Source organism: Balaenoptera acutorostrata, chromosome 4 (assembly GCF_949987535.1).
Source record: "Balaenoptera acutorostrata chromosome 4, mBalAcu1.1, whole genome shotgun sequence".
In the NCBI taxonomy this organism is placed as follows: domain Eukaryota; kingdom Metazoa; phylum Chordata; class Mammalia; order Artiodactyla; family Balaenopteridae; genus Balaenoptera; species Balaenoptera acutorostrata.
This window is the reverse complement of record NC_080067.1, coordinates 27,713,187-27,735,269: the sequence shown is the minus strand read 5'-3', so window position 1 is coordinate 27,735,269 and position 22,083 is coordinate 27,713,187. Positions and strand designations below refer to the sequence as shown.

At 40.4% G+C, this 22,083-nt stretch overlaps 1 protein-coding gene and 1 pseudogene across 1 annotated transcript in view; both read right to left on the bottom strand.

Annotated features, from left to right (window-relative positions):
* ATP1B3 (ATPase Na+/K+ transporting subunit beta 3) overlaps positions 1-21,752 on the bottom strand; it is a 41,823-nt gene extending 20,071 nt beyond the window's left edge. Inside the window, exons 1-2 of the mRNA XM_057545724.1 lie at positions 21,173-21,752; positions 1,967-2,095 (exon numbers count right to left, since the gene is read on the bottom strand). Of these exons, the coding sequence (XP_057401707.1) occupies positions 1,967-2,095; positions 21,173-21,281 (238 nt within the window). The 5' untranslated portion in view covers positions 21,282-21,752. The remainder of the gene's footprint in view (positions 1-1,966; positions 2,096-21,172) is intronic.
* Positions 6,655-8,332, bottom strand: LOC103019880 (transmembrane protein 203-like; annotated as a pseudogene).
* Positions 21,753-22,083: the final 331 nt, after the last annotated feature.

Here is a 22,083-nt window from a genome sequence, read left to right as displayed (position 1 = left end):
TAAACCATCGGAGCATGAATATGTGTGTATGCATGTGTGTGCATCTATAGGGGTGTGCATGGATGGTACGTGTTTATGTTATATGCATGTATATGTTAATACACATACCAATTTCAAACTAGCATTTATTTTACCAGGTGCAAATACATTATTGAAATGATGCCATTTAAAAATAAACTTAATAAGGTCATTGTTAAAAAAAAAAAACAAAAAAAACCTTAGAAAATACAAGTAGAAATAAAATTTAATTACCCATTATTCCTTTATGAAGAGAAAATCATATTTAACAAACTAATATACATTCATCTAATATTATATTGATATATAATATGAATAAGTGTGCATATATATTTGTTTATTTGAACTAATATTTAGTTTTTAAGTACTATAATACACTTGGTGAATGATTTTAAGGAACTCAGTTTAAAACTATATACTTAAAAAAGTATATTGAACACATTTTACTGCTTATATTATTCATGCAATTATAAACGGTTTAATATTTCTGAAATAGATCAGCTTATGTTCAATAGTAATAGTCACATAACTTAAGGCAGCAAGAGAAATAATTATCTTAGAATTCATCTAGGTAGAAAGAAAACAGGGCTACAATGAGAGATGAGGAAAAAATTAGCATGGAGCTGGTCTCAGATACATGGTCAAACAGACCAAAAGAGTTATTCATGATATTTAGATAAATATTAGCTGCAAACAAAGGAAAAGCCATTAGAACAAATTTTCTAAGAAAACTGGTTGGGGAAATTGGTTCAATCTCGCTGCTGATATAGCTGAGAAGTCCATGCAGTGGGCAAGGATCTAGGCTAGGGTTCCTCAGCCGTGGCCCTAACGACATTCTGGACTGGATGAGTCTTTGTTGTGGGAGGTTGTCCCATGCACCGTAGGGATTTTTAGCAGCACCCCTGGCCTCTACTCACAGCAGCACGTCTGCAGTTGTGACAACCAAAAATGTCTCCAGACACTGCTGAATGGCCTTGGGGGGCAAATCACGGCTGGAAGAGAACCACTGCTGCAGACAGAAACCTCCTGCTGCAGACTCCCACCTTCCCTGGCCTGCGTGCCCACTCTGCCTGCTGCCCAAATCACGCTCCTCCATGGAGAGCCGTCCCTTTGCTACCATCTCTGGAAGTTGTTCATATTTCTGGGAATTAGATACACTGGAGTTCTGCACATTATTGTTATTTACTTCTATAAAAATTGCCAGCACCTTGAGGACAAGGGCCGTGTGTACCAACGAAAGCGGAGCTAGCATTCAAAGACCAACTGTTTGAAAAGAATAAAATCAGGAGGGAGAAAATGTGACTTAAACAAGTGATCCAGTTAAGATTTTCTTCCGTACGAAAGTACATTCTCCAGTATCCTAGAGGAAATTTTTTTCCCTAAGACAATCAATAGAGAATAATTCAACATATTAAGAGTATACTCATTTTATTCTCTATTGACTTCTTACCATTTCCATACTAAGCAATTAAAAACATGAAGCATGTATTTTATAAGACCAATGCTCTAACCCACACCAGAGCTGAAACATATACTTTATAAGTAAATTACTCAGAGCAAAGTGAAACTACTACACAATATTCATAAACACCATTCATAACTATAACTATATTCATCAATCTGGCTTCACTTTAACTCTCAATATTCACTTCTGCTTACTCTTGGCAAAAGACTCAAGATTTATCAGCCAGGTTTTTGTATCACTGTGTAAATATTAAAGGTTTTTATATCAGTATGTAAATATTAAAGGTCTTTATATCACTATGTAAATATTAAAGGTCTTTATATCACTATGTAAATATTAAACAACAAACAAAATCAAAACTTTCACATTATCTAACCCTGAAGTTTAACATCTTCTACCGGCTATATAATACAGACTTACGGAGAAGATAAAGTATAACCCAATTTTGTTAGAAGCCATGCTAATCACAACATAATTAATTACCTGGACTAGGAATCTGGTCACGATATTTTGGAACCTCATCGTTCAGAGTCTGAAGCATAGCCCACATCGTGAATGAAAAGAGTGCTGCCAGGAACCCATAAAAGACTAGGTAGAAGAGCAAGATCAAACCTGTAAAAGAAAATAAAACTCATGAAGTTGAAGATATAGTGTGTGTGTGTGTGTGTGTGTGTGTGTGTGTGTGTGTGTGTGTGTGTGTGTGTGTGTGTGTGTGTGTGTGTGTGTGTGTGTGTGTGTGTGTGTGTGTGTGTGTGTGTGTGTGTGATGTGGCCAGGGTCAAAAAACAGACCCATCATTGCAAGGCTACAGCTCCAAGCTCTGCCATGCACACAGCCAAGTATCTTCATATTCAGAACGATATGAATTCACCCAAGCAAGGGGTATTTCAGCAGGCAGCACCCACCCACATCCTGTGACCCCCTCCTCTCCTCTGATACTTCCAAGTACAAGTAGCTTCCACAGATCATACTGATTCAAGATCAGAGCTTTAAAATTCCAGCACATAAGGGAGTGTTTCCCGAAATGGATTTAATGCTCTCTAGAAAGAAAAAAGATGAATTTTAGGTTGGACAAAACCCCCAGTATGTATATGTGACAAACAAAAAAATTAACACATAGGACTTCCCCAGTGGTCCAGCAGTTAAGACTCTGTGCTTCCACTACAGGAGCCATGGGTTCAATCCTAGGGGAAGTTCTGCATGCCGCACAGGCGGCCAAAAAAAAAAAAAAAAGAATTAGCGCATCAACCCTGTATTTCACAGTAATTATTAGCATAAATTTGGGCTTTAAAAAGTGAGTTGATTTAGAGAATAGCCAGGAAACATGCAGAGAAGGTAAATCATGAAGGTGGTATCAATGAATAAAGTTTAGGAAAAACTGGTTGAGTGGAAGCGTCATGCAAAAGTGAAGAGAGGAGCATCCCAACCAGTGGGACTTGACAACTCCACCGCTAAGCACGCAGCAAGAGCTGGCAGACGCAAGTTTCAACACCAAGGGCTTAACCTTTTTTTCTTCACAATCTGGAAACACTAAGATCTATCCTAAGCCAGTGATTTATTTTGTGAACATCTAGAATTATTTTTCTCAAATGTCTATATTCAAAGATCTAACATCATAAGTGGTCACCATCAAGATTATATACTAGAATATATTGTTAACGTCACACATTTATATTTGAACATTTAAAAACTGATCAAAGGGGACTTCCCTGGCAGTCCAGTGGTTAAGACTCCGCGCTTCCAATGCAGAGGGCACGGGTTGGATCCCTGGTCGGGGAACTAAGATCCCACATGCCGCGCAGCACGGCCAAAAAAAAAAACCTGATCAAAGAATATTCAATAAATCCCCAGTTACAGCAATAGTAGAGAACACTTAATTCCCCAAAGTTGAATTAACATCAGCTTTATTTTCCAGTCTTAACACAAAACCTGCTTATTAATATTTGTCCTAGCAGAAGGGCTAGAGCAGGGGTTCCTAACCTGGACTCTATGGACCCTTCACCCTCACTCATCCCCAGAAGGATTAACTTCAGAGCTTCTATGACTTCTGGAATAATACATTTCTGAATATACCCATTTTTCTTCTGCGGAGTGGCTCTACAACGTTCTCGTGATGCTCAAAAGACCCTGTGACCCCGAAACAGATTGTGGCAAAAGCTTAGATAACTTTCATTTGCTACCTGTGGGCCAGGAAACTGCCTCCCCTTTTTTTAAGCAAAGGGGAAACAGTTAAAGCAATTTCATTTTAATTTAGACCAGCATTCCCCGTCCTCCCCCTGCCCCAATTACCAGGAGGCCAAAATAGGGAGCGAAAGGACAGAAGGAAGAAAGGAGCACAGGATGTCGCCTCCAGACAGCATCACTTCCCTATCACACAGAGCGATCCTGTTGCAGAAACACAAAGGAAGACCAATCTCAAAGAAGTGATCAGTTTACTACAGAGGTAGATGAAATACGTGCAAAGCCCAAAGGATGGTTTAATGAGATACAGGAGAAAAACCATTCTTTCAGATCTCGGTATTTGTAGGAACTAATGGATAAAATCCTCCACACAGCAGACCAGGGTACAAATATATAAATGTGATAATGAGTGGGGGATGTGTTCCACCCAATAAAGCCTCACTTACAGAGGAGGCAGATGGAGGCCACAGTAGTTTGTCAACTGACGCAGTAGATATTAAACTGGAGAAGTTTAAAACAGAAGTGCCAAGAGTTTAATTATTTAGCGGTGTTTCAAAGTCATCTGAAAATATGCTTACCATTTTCAAATTTGATTTTAAATTTTCAGGAAAAATAATATAAAGCGGATTTATAAAAACGGTCACAAAGCAAATGAACATATAGCAAACACGAACAAAAGTGTAAAAACTTCCTATAAAGAGTTGGGCTGGGACTTCCCTGGCAGTCCAGCGGTTAAGACTCCACCTTCCAATGCAGGGGATGCGAGTTCCATCCCTGGTCAGGGAGCTAAGATCCCACATGCCTCGGGGCCAAAAAAAACAAAACAAAACAAAAACCACAACATAAAACAGAAGCAATATTGCAGCAAATTCAACAAAGGCTTTAAAAATGGTCCACATCAAAAAAATCTCAAAAAAAAAAAGTTAGGTTCATAAAATAGATGCACAGATTAACAGCCATGTCCCAAACCTGATGCCATGTACTAGTGTCCATTAAGTCAATTTTGAATGTAGGGAGTGTACCGATAAGTGATTTTCAGCACTGAAGCCAATTTCCCCTGCTTGATATGATCCTCTCACCAAGAACAAACTTAACATTTAAAAACTAAAATTAATCTCACTTATTAAAACCACATATGAAAGACCACTCACAAGGATGGCAGTACTTTATCAACTTAACCGCCTTTCTCCTACACTAAGAAAAAAAATACCTGAAAATAAAAACAGAAGTTGTAAATTGCTGTTCTTATATATCGGTATCTTGCAGTTATTTACTCAGATGCATTCCTGACAATGACAGGGATGAAACGAATTGAGCTACCCTAGCTGAGTAATAGGTAGTGCAGATGGGCCCTGTTCAGTGTGCCACGTCTGCCACAGCGCTAGTTAATGTAAGCAGGGAACAGGTCAGTCATTAGGCTTCATCAAGGCCTGGACATCCACACCTGTTCAACACACTTCTGCAAACTTCCTAGTTACCTGAGGGTACCTAGACAATAGAAAGACTATGCCTTATCCTCAGAGAATTCTGATGAGAAACAACTTCCCCTTGGTAAATAAATTAACAACCTGTTTATAGTTTTAAAAAACTTAAAGCAGAGGCAGGTATAATTTTAAAAAAATCAATTATATGGACAAGTACAAATTTAAAGTCCTTTGTATATTCAAATTTTTATAAGGAGCTATTTATTGAGGTATAATTCACATTTCATTCACCTATGAGTGGAACTGCTTGGTCATGTGGTAGCTCTGTTTAGTATTTTGAGTTAAGTACCAAACTGTTTTCCAAAGCATCTATAACATTCTACATTCCCACCAGCAGGATTCCAATTTCTCCACATTCTCATTAATACTTCCTAGTGGGTTTAATTTGCATTTCCCTAATGACTAATGATGTTGAGCATTTTTTCATGAGCTTATTGGTCATTTGTATCTTCTTTAGAGAACTGTCTATTCAGATTCTTGGCCCATTTTTATATTGGGTTGTCTTCTTATTGAGTTCTAAGAGTTCTTTATATATTATAGACACGAGCCTCTCGTCAGATACATGATGTACAATTATTTTCTCCCATTCTGCGGGTTGTCTTTTCACTTTCATGACAGTGTCCTTTATTATTATTTTTTTCAGTAAAACATTCCTATTTTAATCTCAGCAAATGTTCTCATTTGGCACCCGACTGGCATCAAACCAAAGCCCTTAGGCCGACAGGCATGGGCTGAGACCATCTGCAAACTTCCCATGTGTAGGTCTCAATGGCTATGCGCATCAGAGCACCTGTTCCTCTCTCTAGTCCCTTAGAGTGGCCTAAGGTCTCAGGTGCGCTAACAGTGCTGGGCATGAGGTGGTGGAAAAGTCGTGACACTGCAGTCTGCTGGGATAGGAAACCAAGCAGTGCCTTGAAAGCTAGTTCTTTTCTCAGGCGACAGATACCCAGATAGGGTCCTAATCATGCTTATTCAACATACTCCTGTCTGCCTGGGCTGGAATGAAGAAAGAGCCATCCTCCCCAGTGCCACTGGGGAGGAGACACAATCTGGTTCACACTTTTTAGAGCTCAAGCATCTAAGGAAGTCTTGTCTCGGGGGATGGGGCAGTAAGCTCTCAGGTCAGCACTGCTGGCCCGGGGAAATCCCGAGTCCAGCTTTGCAGCCTTTGCACAGTGGGTACTTTCCCAGGATCCATGAAAATACTCAGAGCCCATCAGGACATTTTACTTATATGCAGTTTCCAACTGTCAGAGGAGTTCAGGACTGTCTGGCCTTCTCAGGACCTCAATTCAAGATTAGCTATTCAAAGCATAAGAGGGAATACGTTTAAGAATCAAGGCTGCTCTTTTCAGCCCTGCTGAGGGAACAATTTCAAACATGACTGATAGAGAGAAAGCTGGGCACTCAGCAGGGCACAAGGTGGCTTTCAGCCCAAGACTTCTCTGGTGCAGCGGAAGTGGGACCTCAGCGTGGGGTCCCGCCTTCTAGCTTATCTCCTGCGAGGCTAGTTGACCCGGCAGGCAGGGATCATGCGCAGCTGCAGGAGAATGAAGACTGGAGACGTGATCAGGCCGAACCGGAGCTCCGAGTCTGCTCCACCAGCTTCTGGCACAACAACATCTCCAAGACGAACTTCAGGCTAAGAACCGTGAGGACCCAGAAAAGGCGGAGCACGGCCAGCCGCTTCTCTCTGTCCTGGGAAGAGGTGCACGGAGACGACAGTGGTGAAGAAGGTGCTGAGCCGGTCAGCGGCGAAGAAGGGCACGAACACGTTCCACCAGGAGAGGCCGGGAGCCAGGCCGTCCACACGCAGGGCCAGCAGCACGGAGAACACCGACAGGGCCAACAGGTGCACGAAGACCTCGAAGGGAGCGAAGCCCAGCCACTGCACCAGCTCCCCAAGCGCGGGCCAGGGCCTGGGCGACGGTCCCACCCGCCCGGCTGCGCCGCCACTCCCCACAGGCCTCGCTGGCGCCTGCCGCCGGCGCGGCCAGCGAGAGGCAGAAAGCGGCCCCGCCTGCCCCGGCTCTCGGCCCCAGCCCGGGACCCAGCACTGGCCACCAGCCGACGCCCGCCTTGCTTGGACGCCATGCCCCGCCGGGCGCCGACAGTGTCCTTTAAAGCAGAAAAGTTCTTAATCTCAAGGAAGTCCAGTTTACCTATTGTTCTCCTTGGTTGCTTGACTTTTGGTATCATATCCAAAACAACATTACCTAATCCAAAGTCATGAAGACTTGCAATTATATTTTCTTCTAAGAATTTTTAGTTTTAGTTCTTTAAGTCTCGGTCTTTGATCCACTGTGTGTTAATTTTTGTACATGCTATGAAGAAGGGAACACTGGGGCTTGGGATAAAAACTGGGCAAGGTCCTGGATGGGTTGGTAAAAATCTGAAGGAGTGGAGAGAATCTCCATACCTGACCAGCTCTTGGCTACCTACGCCTCATCCCTGAATGCTATGACAGGGAGTCTAAATACAAAGAGGAGGTGCAGAGATCCAATAGTTACAAAATATTGAGAAGAAAAACTAATCCAATAAAGTATCAAACGCAACAAAGAAAGTAATGCCTGAAAAAACTGGGTTATAACAGGGTACAGAACAAGGGGGGGAAGCATGAGTATAATTAAAATACAGAGTATAAGGTAAGAGAATAATTTTTCAAAATCTGATTTCATATTCTGATTGTTAAAACTTTAAAACTTAGTAGATAAGCTGAACTGGAGAAGAGTCAAATAATAATAATAAAAAAAAATCCAGACACCTAACAAAAAAGCAAACCAAAGACTGGGAAAAATATTTTGCATAATATGAAACCAATAAAGTACTTATTTGCATCTAGAATATATAAAGAACTCTTACAACAAAACAAATTTCTAAAACATGGACAAAAGTTTTGAACAGAAACTTCATCAAAGATGTAATGAGAATTGCAAAACAATACAGTTCATGAAAACATATTCAACATCACTAGTTATCCAGGACGGGCAAATCAAAACCACTACATGCTCACCAGAATGCTAGAAATTCTAAAGACTGACCATACCAAGTGATGAGCTAGAAGCGGAGCAACTGACACTCTAATACACTGCTGGTGGGAATGTGCCAAAACAAAAACCGATTTTGGAAAACAATTTTTTGAAAAGTTAGTAGCATATACCTATGATAGGATCCAGCCAATCCATTCCTAGATATTTAACCAAGAAAAACGAAAGCACACGTTCGCAGAAGAAAAAGTATATGAATATTCGTAAATGCTTTATTTGTAATCATTAAAAACTCCAAACAACCCAAAAGCACATCTACAGATGAATTAATAAATAAATTCTGGCATATAATACAATGGAATACTATTCATGAACTACTTCTCAAAATAACTGTGCTGAATGAAAGAACTCAGCACTCCTGACCCCAAAGAGAACACGCTACATGATTCCATGCATTTAAAGTTTCAGAAAATACAAACTAATCTAAACTGTCAAAAAGCAGATCTATTTTTGCCTGGATACTGGGGAGGTAGGGAAAGAAAAGAATTACAAATGAGAAAGAGGAAATCTGGGGAGTGATGAATATTTTCATTATCTTGATTAGAGTGATAGTTCCATGGGTACAATATGTGTATATGCATATAGGTGAATATACACCAAAACTCAAGTTATACATTTTAATTTTAAATACGTGCAGTTTACCATATGTCACAATTATACCTCAATAAAGCTATTTAAAAAACAAAAATTTGGAAGAAGGCCTAACCTAGAGAACTAGCCAAGCCAAAGAAAAATTCAGTGAGCTAAAAGATCAAACCGAGGTGTTTTACAATACTGGGCAAAAAGAGAGAGTATGGAGATTGTTGAGACACGGGAGACAGAACCAGAATATCAACAAATCTAACAAGAATTCCACCAGAAAAGGGGATGGGGAGGAATGCCCAAAGAAATAACACATTTTGTGTCTAGATTGGAAAAGATTGAAAAATACTAGAAAACACCCTATACCTAGACAGAAATAGGTAACATTTCAGAATACTAAAAATAAAGTGAAAATTTCTTAAAGCTTCTAAAAAGATAAAACGGGTTTTACCTAGAGCAGAGAAATATGACTGACAGATATCTCATCAGCCAAAAATAAAACAGTATATTCCAAACCGAGGAGGCTTTAAGTTTTAGCTACACTGTCTTCATTTCCTTCTTTTTGGAAGAAAAACTTATATATTATCTAACCTGAAAAAAAAGGACAAAGTTCACAGACTAAATTCTAGAAAAAGCTAATATAATTGTACATTTTTCATTTTTTAAAGTTTTCTTTAAAAATTTAAGACAAAGAAGAAAAATATATAAAGCAACGGTGAGCAAAGAAACCAGTAAGACTTGCTGGTAACATCTAAGTAAGTGTTGATTTTAATTTCTTTTCCTTATCAGGTCTGAGGAATAACTTACACACAATAATTTTCATTGATTCCAAGTGCACAATCCCAATGAGTAGACAGCTGCATGTATTGTGAAACCACCACTACACTAATGATACAGAACATTTCTATCACCTCTGAAAGGTTCCTTGTGCCCGTTCGCAATCTGTACATCCTTCAGCCAGCCAATGATCTACTTTTGCCACTACATTAGTCTGTATTTTACATAGTTAAAATTTGACTTTAATTTAATAACAAGTTAAAATCCCAAAAATATTAAGGTAGGAATAATTTAATAGTAGTCTAATAAAAGACATTCTCAAAGTGGGTTAAAGAAAACCTTATAGCACTATAAATAAATGCTATTTATAGACAAAAACCTAAAATTATAACACATACTGGTTGAAAATAAAGTAGACCTTGGCTCACAAAAAGAAATGTAGATGTGGCATTATTACTGTAAGCAAACTATTTAGAATTCAAGTCAAAAGGCATTAACAAAGCAAAGATAATCTCTATTAATAAAAAGTAAACAGAACACATCAAGAAGATACAGCATAAAAGCCATGAACATTTGTGATGCTAAGTGGCTTAAGATATGTAAAGCAAAATTTATCACAATCATCTGTAGAGATTTTAACGTACCTCTTCCAGAATTCCACAGATCAGGTAAACAATAACAAAAAGGATAATATTTTAAAAACACAACTAATAGTTATTTAATATATGTAAAACTTTGTAGTCACCAGAAAATATACTCTTTATAAACCTGGAACATTGCCTTGAAACTGACCATGACTTAAATTTCAAAAAACCAAACCAAAACAAAATAAAAAATAACAAACCTAAAAAAAAAAAAAAAAAAAATCAAGGCCACATTTTTCACAATCAAAGTATGTTAGAGAAGTATAACAAAAATTTAGAAAATGGACTGCTAAATAACCTTTGGATTAAAAAGACAACAAAACCCAAAATATTCAAAATTCAAAACAATCACGTAGCAGAACACAAAGGAAAATCCATAGCCTTATATGCATTCACTAAAAATCAAGACAAACCAAAAAAGCCAGGTTTTAAATTCAAGACTAAAATAAATTCAAGGAAAGTAGGAGATTTAAGATACAAGCACAAGTTAATGGAAACAAATGCAAAAATAAATCATTAATTTTATCAATAAAACCACTTTCCAACTAGTAAGCTCAAAAATAGATGAAATATATGATTTTTAAAGAAAATAAACACATTCAAATCAGAAGTTCTTACAAGAAATAAACAGAGCTCTATCTCTAAAAGAGACACTATGTCCAAATGGCTTTAGTTAGTTCTCCCAATTTTCAATAAGTAGATCTTTCTCTACACACAAGCTATCCTTTTTGTATGCTCCGTAAGTTACCTAAATCTTTATAAGGCTAGCACTCTCCAGATACCAAAACTAAACAGACAGTACTCTCACAAATTTCACCAATTTATTTTATTTTAAATGCTTACATAGAGCTTACATGCTATAGAGTGATAATGACACAGGAACAGAGATACCAATTAATAACAAAACACAACAATAATCAAGAAAGGATCCATATAATATCCATGTAACAAAGCTGGCATTTCAAATCAGTGAGAAAATGATGAATTATTCAATATATTTTGGGATAAGTGATCAGGAACAGCCTATAAAAGACTGTTAAATTTGTGATAATATTTATTTAAACAAGTACAATTTTTAAAATAAAAGAATTAAGAGACAAAAGACAGCAAAAAGATGAGCAGGTCACTGTAAAGAAATGAAAACTGAGCAAACATAAGTTGCAGTTATCAGAGATACTGCAAATTAAACCAACCAAGACATCAGCGTCCCATCAAACTGGCAAAAATTTTTAAAGAGTGATAATAACCAATGCTCAGAAAGTTGAAGGGAAACAGGGAATTTGATCCCTGCTGGTGGGAGTATACATTGGTACAGCTTTACTGGAGGACAATAAATTAATATAAAAATAAACATATACTATAAACCGGTGATTCCATTTCTCAGTGTCTACCCTGGATAAATAGTTGCACACATGCACTGCACAATGTGCAAGAGAAAAATTGGAAACAATCTAAATATTCATCACAAAGAAATATATATATATATATCTTGGATATATATCCCTACACTATGGAATATTATGCAATGACTCAAAGGAATGAGCTAAATAAATAGGGGCGGGGGAGAGAGAGGGACAGAGACATGGAAACAGTCAAGACATATTAAGTGAAAAAAAGGAAGTTCTAGAACATACATTCTTCCTATTACTCATGTAAAGTAGAAAATTAATTATTCCTACATAGTCCATATATACTCATATACATACACACACACACACACACACACATATATATACATATACACATATATAAGTGTGTTGAAAAAGGACTGGTAGGAAAACTGATAAGCAATCATTATCTGTGCAAAAGACTGCGATTGGTAGAAGGTAGTGAAGAGAAACATGAATATATTCATGTATTCTTTTTTCTCCAACATCCAATTAGGAATATTTACAAATACACAGAAAAGTTAAAAGAAATATGAGTGAACACGCATAAACCCCACCTAGATTCTACAGTAAAGTCTACTACATTTATCTCATCTATTCACCACCTATTTTTTTTAAGAATTTCAAGTTGCAATGTCAGTACACTTAACCCCTAAACACTTCAACATGCATATTAACTAAAATTGAGGGAAAATTACATTCAGTGAAATATACAAATCTCCAAGGTACCATGACATGGTTGTTGAGAAATCCATTCACCTCTATGATTCAAACAGCTATCAAGATACAGAACGCTGCCATCACCCTATAAAGTTCTCATGCCCCTTCCCAGTCAATCCCCATGACCACCATCCTAGAGGCAAACACCATCGTGGGCTTTTCCCCAGCATAGTTAAGTATTGTTTGACTTAGAATTTCAAAGAAATGAAATTATACAGTAGTATATTCTCTTCGGTAGAGCTTCTTTTCTGCTCAGCCTAATTGTGGGATTCACCCATGTTTTGTGTTATCTGTAGTTTGCTCCTTTTTACTGCTGAGTAGTATTCCACTGTGTGGACATTGGTTTGTTTATCCATTCTACTGCCGGACACCTGGGCTCTTTCCAGTTTGGAGCTACTATGAATATTTTGTGTATTTTTGTGGACATATGTTTTCATTTCTCTTGGGTAAACACCTACAGCTGCTGGGGATCATGGGGAAGTGTATATTTACTTTTACAGGAAATTGTTAGACCTTTATCCAAAGTGGATATACCACATATGTTTTAAAAAGTATGATAGGTAACAGTGGTTACCCAGGGAAGAAGCTGAGGATGACAGTGGACTTACTGACTATTCACATCTGTACTATAAAAACTCAAATAATGAAGTTACTTTTGTTATATGAAAAGGACAAAGCCAAGAGTCCACATTCCATTTAAGACACGTTCAGCTTTCTTGGATTAGCCTACACTGACCACTAACTTCTAAAGCATAGGGTCAGCAAATCACGGCTGCTGCCTGTTTTTGTAAATAAAATACTGAAACGCAGCTAGGCCACTAGTTTACATATTATTTACGGCCACTTTCAAGCTACTAACAGCAGAGCTGAGTAGCTGCAACACATATTGTATTCCCGGCAAAGCCTAAAATATTATCTGGTCCTTTAAAGAAAAAGTTTGCAGCCTCCTGTTCAAAAGCATTTATATAGGCCTTCTTTTTCATTCCAATGCGACATCTGAAACTATCTCGTGCAACTTCTCCCTTACAGAGGAAACTAAGACCAAGAGATTTTTAATGACTTACCTAAGCTTAGATGGAGATGTGGAATTCTAATTCAGGTCTATATTCTGAGTCCTAGTCTGATCATCTTCTCAGTATACTGGTAAACTTCTAAGACTTATCAAGCAAAAATACATAGGCCCACAGGCTCACTTTGACTACGATGCCCTAGCTGGAAACTTAAGTGAATTAGAAATTTAGTGGAACAGAATCATGGTGAGCTGAGGGGAATGATGAACAAGTTTCTCCACAAACAAGACTTTCATGGTGTGGAGCTATACCAATTAATCAAAATACTCTCAACTTTAGCCCAAGGACCAGGTGAATCACAAGTGGAAACTGACTAAATGACAATTTATTCATCAAAAAAATAGTAAGTGCTTACTATGTGCTAGATGTTGTAGGGACATAAAATGCACCTGTGATTCCTGCTCTGTGAGAACATCCAGCTAGTAGGAGCAATGTATATAAACAACTCTAATCCAGGATACAAAATTTTTAGGTGTTATAGACGATAAATGTATTATTTTCACCTGGGCAAGTCTGAGAAGGCTTATGGCAGAGAGGGCGCTAGATCTATGAAGCAGGGGAGAATTTATGATGCAGAGAATGAAGGGCATGGGAGAGGGAATGAGTAGGGCATTCTAGACCAAGGGGCCTTAGACATACCCATTTGGCTATGACATGTGGTATACGGGGAGCAGGGTGTAAAATGACAGATTATATAAGGTTGGAAATGTAGTTCTAAGCCAATATGTAATATATCCGGAATACCAGGCTGTCTGGAACTGATTTAAACCTTCTGAAAGCAGTGGGGATCCCAACAGCTTTGGGGTACAGGGAGTAGCTTGACCAAAGCTGCAGCCTTAGAAATACTCTGATAGCAGTGAAGTTATACTGGTTTAGGTCACAATGATTCCAACTGATTACCTGGATCTTCCTGGGGCTGCACCAGAAGAGCCCAACTTCCCCAGTCAACAACACTACACTTTTTATAAGCAGCAAATAAAAGTTGGAAAGCCAGTGGTCTCTTTAAACTCAGACCAATTTTGAAAGAAATTTACAAAAGATCTTCATCTGGTGCTTTAAGTTTTTTAATCAGAGAATTTACAAGAAAAGGCACTACCAGATCCTGAAGAAGTAGGGCAGGGTTGGTGGGAATGTTGAGGGCTCTGCAATGTGCAACAGGTGGTTAGCATTATGAAGCTAGGAAAAACAAGCACCCTGGGCTCCCTCTGAATGCCTGTTTTCACGAGATACTGGAGGGTGGGGTGAGGTGGGGGAGTGGTGAGTAGGTCAGAGAAAATTAATTCCTGAATTAACTGTAGCAGTGGTAATGAGGGTGTGGGTCACCAAGAGATTCAAGAGATGTTATGGAAGCACAACTGGCATGGTTTGGCCAGGTTCAGAGCCCAGATGACAGAAATGGTAGTGACAGTCTTCAAAAACTGCAAATACAGAAGCCACTCACAACTTCAGTGGAGGAAGGGGAAAGAGCTCTGTTTATCAGTTGATAAACAAGGTACTGGAGTTGTCTAAGCCTCACTCTCAGGTTTATGGGATATGCAAGAAGCAACTGGAATCTCAGAGAGATGTTAACCAAGAAGTAAAATCTGTCAGTAATCTTTGCAATTGTTTTATGAGATGAAGAAGATGAAGAGAAAACAAGGCCAAAGACAGCACCTGGGAAATCTACATTTAGGAAACAAGAGAACCAGGAAAGGAATGGCTAGAGAAGTATGGAGTAGGGGTAAGGGCCACTTTTTATGGACCAGATACTGCCAACCGGCCAGAAACCATCAAAAGAAAAGTACCTCATGCTGTGGACAAGGGTCAATTCCTTACCATGGCATCAGCAAAATACTAGGAGGAAGTCATAAGTAAGAGCCAGCTCCACCAATGACTCAGTAACAAAGTTTAAACAGATATGGGGAGGTTGTTAAGTTAGGGAATTCTTTTTAAAAATATTATTAGTTAAATAGCACCCTGTAGGGAGAGGATGACACTATTAAATAAACCCCCATTAAATCTGAGAGCAGGTAAGTTTAAAAAGAAAAAAAAAATCTTTATGAAGTTCTCGTAAGAGCCATGTAAGAAGCGGAATAGAGCAATAAAGCAGGACACAGGAGGCCTGGATAATTACCCTGGTTCTGTTATCCTAATCAGATGCACGACCCAGGCATGTCAAACTCAGCTGAGTCTCCCCTGAGAAAGTTAAGTGGAAGCTTTTTCTGAACACTGAACTATGAAAACCATCAGTGCTGTAGCAAAAAGGAAAAAAAAAAAAAAAAGGAAAATGCCCAAACACTGGGTGAACCATTATGCTATGATACACCAAAACCATCAAAGGCATTAAAAACAATGTTGCAGAAGACTAATTACATTTAATTAGACTGGGAACATCTCATAATACTGTTCATTCATTCAACCAATTTTTATTACATTCCCACTAAGTGCCGGGCAACAGGCTAGGTGTTAGGGAATTCAAGACAGGTAAGATGTGAATAAGAAGCTTATGTCTAATAAGCGGGCAACAACAATACTGTTGAAGTCATAAATACTATACTAGAAAAAGGTGTCATAGAATACACTGGAGCACTTGACCCAGTCTCAAGGCAAAGAATGGTTCGAAAATGTTTACCAGAGATCAGGCCATCACAGCTGACATCTGAGTAGCCAGGCCAAGTTGAAGGAAGGAGAGGCTCAGAAGCTAGGAAACAGGCCCAAAAGCGGTGGGAGAGAACTATGTGGAAGAGCAGAGATGACAGGAGAGAAGTGTGCCAACCAGACTGCAAAGAGTCTGCACGTCATGCTAAGGAGCCCCGAGGGCAACAGAGTTACACGAAGAGGTGCCCATGAAACATCCAACTGAAGATTTCTGACAGGCATTTGGTAATAAGAATGTAAAAAAGCCTTAGGGACTACAAATGCAGATTTGGGAGTCTCAAATGGAGATAATAACTAAAGCCACCAGAACATGTAAGTTCTAGCAGGAAATGTGGACAGTCCCCACAGAGGTGATGGAGAGGGCCCGGGATACCTCAACAGAAAGTGGCAGAGGAATAAAAAACATTCCCCTTAAACGTTAAGTGATAAAACTAGGTATCTAACTGTGTATTTTCAAATTTTATTTATACATTTGAAAAAACTTCATACATAGGAAAATGTTAACAGTGGTTACTCTATGTGATTAAAGATGACAGGTTTTACTTCAAAATCAATGTAATCAATGCATAATTAGAACATAATAAATTTATCTTCCAAAGTTAATTTTTTTTTTCTCCTATTACACAATTCCTTTTTTTTAAATGCTAGGTTAGTAGAGGCTTAACCATAATGGAAATGCTGGAAGTCGAAAGAGGGAGGGGAAGGGGAAGTGATATCTCCTAAGACTAACCTTCACTTTTTAAAATTATTGTACATGTGATTTTTTTTTCCTGCTCATACATGTGTGCTGCCCATGTACTCTTGGCATATTTCAATAAAACTGTAACATAAAAGCGTTAAACGGTCCTTAATCAAACGCGATGATAAATCACAGTAAAGTTATTACTAAGGACAGGAGGGTTTTTAAACTTCTTTTAGTACAACTAAATTAATTCTAAACATATAAATTCAAAAGTCAATTTCAAAGAAGTGGAATTACTCCGGGGGTGAGGGGAGGCTGCTCTTTAACACAGTAAAGCACACACTACAGTAATCACAAAGGGATCTGGAACATCACACACACACTTGCCCCCTCCCTCCCTCCCTCCCACTAGCGGTCCAGAAGTGCTGCCTCCTGCCGGGGGAAAGCTCGATTAGCCTCAGCTGCTGCCGCTGCCACACCCACCACTGCCCTTCATTTACAGCCTGCACACAGGGTAAGGCAAGTCCTGTTACTTTCCCAACAGTGCAAATTTTTGTAAAGTTTCTTTAATATGTCACTCCACAGGACAAAGAATACCTTACAAAACTGGGAAAATAAACACACTTGCCTTCTCCCCTACAGTCAGACACACAAGATGGGATGGAGCCTGATCTCCAAAGCAGAGCATTTACTGAGGCATGACCCAGAATGGGAGCAGGTGACTGAAAAAAGAGCACTTCATGGACCTATAATAAAAGAGAAGCACATGAACAAAATGTAGATATTAGTAGTTTTGGTCCAGAATCCTGACCCTGCTTGGAATCAGTAACTTGAGTTTTAGGTCAATGTTAAAATAAAGCATGTATTGACAGATAATCTTAAGATAATGAACTCCAAAGAAGCCCACAAGCAGATGTCATTAAATGACATCACATCATGTTTAAAAAAAAAAAAAAAAAGCTCTGTCCTTGGACAGTCTGAGGCCAAGGATTCTATCACTAGCTGAGTAAGTGAATTCTGACAGATCAGATCTGTGGGTTCAATTTTCTCACGTATGAAAATGAGGGCACAGGGCTAGATTAGTGGCTTTCAAGCTTTTCTTGATTGTGAGCCACAGTAAGAAATACATTTTACATCAGGGTATCTGAATGTCCAAAATACAAAAAGTTTCACAGAATGACATTTTCCCTTAGAATAAACTTATCAGGCAGAATAAACTTTGATAATTTTTCTATTCTATTTCATTATTTTTTAAAATGTTAACTGCAACACATGGTCCACTGTTTACAATTAAATAACACTAGATGATCTTTGAGCTGGCTTTTACTCTAATTGTACGTAATGCATTTAGGTTTACTATATGCAACACAGCCACAAGGTGCTAAATTTTCTTTGTCCCGTGTTTTCATAAAAGGCAACTACTTATTCCTGATGCATCCTTACTGTCCAGCTTGAGAAAACAGCTCTTAGGAACACTTTGATCACCTACATGGTGTGCATTAGAAAGTTGTGAAAATGGAATGAGGTAAGTACACGTATATAAGCATTTTGAAACTGCCGTAACCAAGTGTAACATATTAGCCAAATATACAAGAAGCTAATCAAATTCTTCACATAGCTGTTTTAAATAAGGCAATGAGATGAAACATGTATTTTCACTTTAACCCCAAGGTAAACTGCAAAATTGCTTTTTAAACATGTGTTTTTAATATATATAACGCACTTGGAGAGGAACCTCAGATTACATGAGACAAATATACTAAAGACTTGAATGTAAAAAATAAAATCAGGAAACATCTTAAATGAATGTCTTTATAGAATCCCTGAGGTAGAGAAAGGTTTTCTCTATATGCCAGCAGCCCAGCAAATTTACCTAGGTCAAAAAAATATGTAATAATTCCCCCCCCCGCCATTAATTTCAAAAGCGACTAAAAGAAAAATTTGCACAAATGAGGTTTAAAAAAAAAGCCTATAACATGCTTTCAGAATATAAAAGGTACATATATTATCCACAACCCAGAAATTCCACCAGTAGAAACATATCTCAAGGAAATAAATTTGCAAAAATGTACAAGGATGAAGGGAATGGGAGGAGGAGGGACCAATACATACAATAATGCACTGGTTAAAAAAAAAATCAGGAGTTACTCCTATTACCCTGGGTATCTCCCATGTATACATATGGTACACATTAGTAAACTTAAAAAAACAAAAAAATCCCAGTACGTCTAACTATACAATGGAACACTAGCCAGCTATTAAAAGTGGTGATATAGGTCTTTATTTATTAACATGGGAAGATGCCCACAATATACTCAAAAGATTATAAAGCAACACTTACGGTATGATCTCTTTTTGTTAAAATAAATTAATAACAACATTATACACATTTTTAAAGTCTGCCCAGACATATACCGAAATATGAATGGTGGAAATCTCTGGGGTGATGAGATCAGGCAGCTCGCTCATACACTGCCTTTCTGAGAACTACAAGAAGATATGCTTTCTCCACGCAGACCCCACGCTCTAGGGTACACAGCCCAGTGAGCTGAGTATGGATTTCAGCCTCCAGGCACCACTCCTCCACATTTCCTTGGAGTGAGTGCCCTTATATTGGGATAGGATTATGGATAGTTTTCACCTATTTATGCCATTCTCCGCTGGCTTACTATTGTTACAATAAACCCAGAAATTTACTATTTGTTGATATTTTCGATTTTGAAAAAAAGGTCTTGCCTTAATCCTTCCAAAACTAATCCCAACTTTACCTCTACTACTCCCACTGCCCTTACATGATGCCGCATACTCTGATAATTTGTGCGTGTCATCTATTTAAATGCACGTACCAAATAAAATCTCTACCCCAAAAGCATATAGTTTTAGTGCACAACGTGCACTAAGAAATGTCATTCTAACACAAAGTGCAGATACTTATTACTGGAAATGAGAAGGCACTGAGAAAGGTAGTCTACACAAATTAACCCCTCTCCACCACTCAAAAATTCCTTCAGCAGAAAGTTAGTACACTCTAGAAACAATAATAACTGTTTACAGTTTTTTCCCCCATTTAATTCCAGATGCAAGATCTATTTCCTCATCACATTAGTGGGCTCCCCACAGACAGCCATTCGAATAAAAATCGTGAGTGATTACCATGCAGTTAGGCAAGGCATCTGTAAAATAATACCACCGCTGGACTAGGATTAAAGGACAACTGGTTCTTTTCTTGGCTCTTTGTAATATGTAATTTTACACAAAGCAAAATCGCAGCCTCTCTGGGGCTCATTTTTCTCGTCTCTAAAGCAGGGTTTGGGCTAAAAAACCTCCAAGGTCCCTTTCCGCTTGTGATAGGACTTTAAGCCGCCTTTCCACTCTGGAGGAGCCGATTTCAAGCAGCAGCCAGTCTATTTTCTAAGTCAGAGCAAATTTACTCTCTTCGTGCTTCTCTTGACAATGTCGTGCCCAAATTGTTCTCAACTCTAGAAATATTCTCACTCAGTAAAAAAGGTCTGTCATGACCAACTAACAAAATGTCTTTCAAAAGGAAAGAAAAAGTAGTTTACTTAAGTGTACAGGGGGGAGGAGGAAGAGGCACTAGTCCTTATTCAGACATTAACATAATTTTTCCAAAAAAAAAAGTCACTCTAAAGCAGCACCACACTGGCGGATGGTTTAAATATTTCTTTTAAAACAAAGAACCCATGCAGAGGAAAACTGCTAGCAAATTCAATCATCACACGTTTTGAAGGCACAGGAAAAAAACTGCCATTCAGACCGGATTTACTTTCCCCCAATGAAGCATGTTGGTAAGAAAACCTGTGTCATTAAAAAGGAATTAGGGAGAAAGCAACCTTTTAAAGGGTCTTTTCACTGTCCAAACTCAAGCGCACTTTCGTGTACCGCGTACTTGTGTGCTTAAAACATGCGTGCAGACCACACACTTAACACTCACACTCTTCCGACCCGCTGGGGTGGCAGCGTGGACGAGTCACAAGATAGCGGCGGGAGTGGAAATTTCCTCTCCCCGGGCGTGGGGCAAGGTCGGGCTTCCCCAAACAGCTCGGCGCCGCTGGCCGCCTCCGCCAGGGCCTCCCAGGGCCGGCGCGCTCCGTACAAAGGAGGCCGGGCACTCGGCCCCCACGCGCTCAGGGTTTGGGACAGGGGTTACCGGCTTCCGGCGCCGCAGGCCCGGGCAGCACGTGCGCCCCGCTCCCGGCAGGGAGGAAGGAACCGGCGCGGCCCGGCGGCTGCTGCCAGCGGGCCCCGCAGCCTCGCTCGCCCGCCCCCCGACTCCGCGAGAAATGAATGGGGCCGCGTTCGAGTCTGGCGGCCGCGGCGAAAACCGCTGCGGGCGGAGGCAGCGGCGGCTCCCGGGGCCCCCGCGCGGGGAGCCGCCTCCCGCCTTCCCTTCCCACCCGACCCCGCCCGGCGCCCCCCGGACCGCGGCCGGCCCCGGCGCCCAACCGCCGCCCGCTCACCCCAGCTCTTGGCGGTGCGCCCCAGGAACTCTCCGGTGGTCGGGTTGTAGATGAAGAGCTTCCACTCGGCCAGGCTCTGGTTGAAGGACTTCTTCTCTTTCTTCGTCATGGTGTGTGTGCGGACGTCGAGGAGAGCGGCGGCCGCGGGGGTGGAAGCGGCGAGGAGCGCAGAGGCGCGTCCGGGCTCGAGCGGCGCAGCCCGGCGACGGCGGCAGAAGGCGGGACGGCCTAGGAAACCTCCTCTCTGTGGTGAGCGCTCGACCCGACTGCGCTGCGCCGCGCCGAGCCGGGCCGCCGCTCCGGCCGCGGGAGCCTGACGTCTCCGCCCTCCGCAGCCAATCCCCGCGCCGTTCAGGCCCCGCCGCCGCCGCTACCGCCTCCCGCCGGCGGCACGGCGCAGCCGGACGCTGTGAAGACGCCCCGCCCACGGCCACTGCCCCGTTCCGTGGTACCCGGCTTGGCTCCGGGACGCTCGGGGCTCCCTCTGCCCGGCCAGAAGAAGCAAAAACTACGCATAGCAACTTAAAAACTCATGAGGGCTTAATAAGAAGCAGATCTATAATGACAAGCAAAAGATGAGCATCCCTAACCCGCTGGTTTTTCAGGAGAACTCTGGGGAGATGCTGCGGGCAACCGGGATCCGGAGTCCCCTCGCTGCCTAGCCTGCGGCGGCGCGAGACTAGCAGAGAGCGGAAACGACTCCAGTCCACGGAGGAGGGGACTTCACCACCCTCTCCCCAAACCGTTTCCAGGCGTTCTCCTCTGGGCTCTATGACGTGACTAAAAGATAATCTGCTGTAGTATCTCGTGAGGGTGCACGGTGTATTACATACCTCTGCTCAGAGAATGCCCTGACTTCGCTCTTTTGAAGGAGTCAACTGAGAATCTCGGGTCAATGAGAATTTCATCCT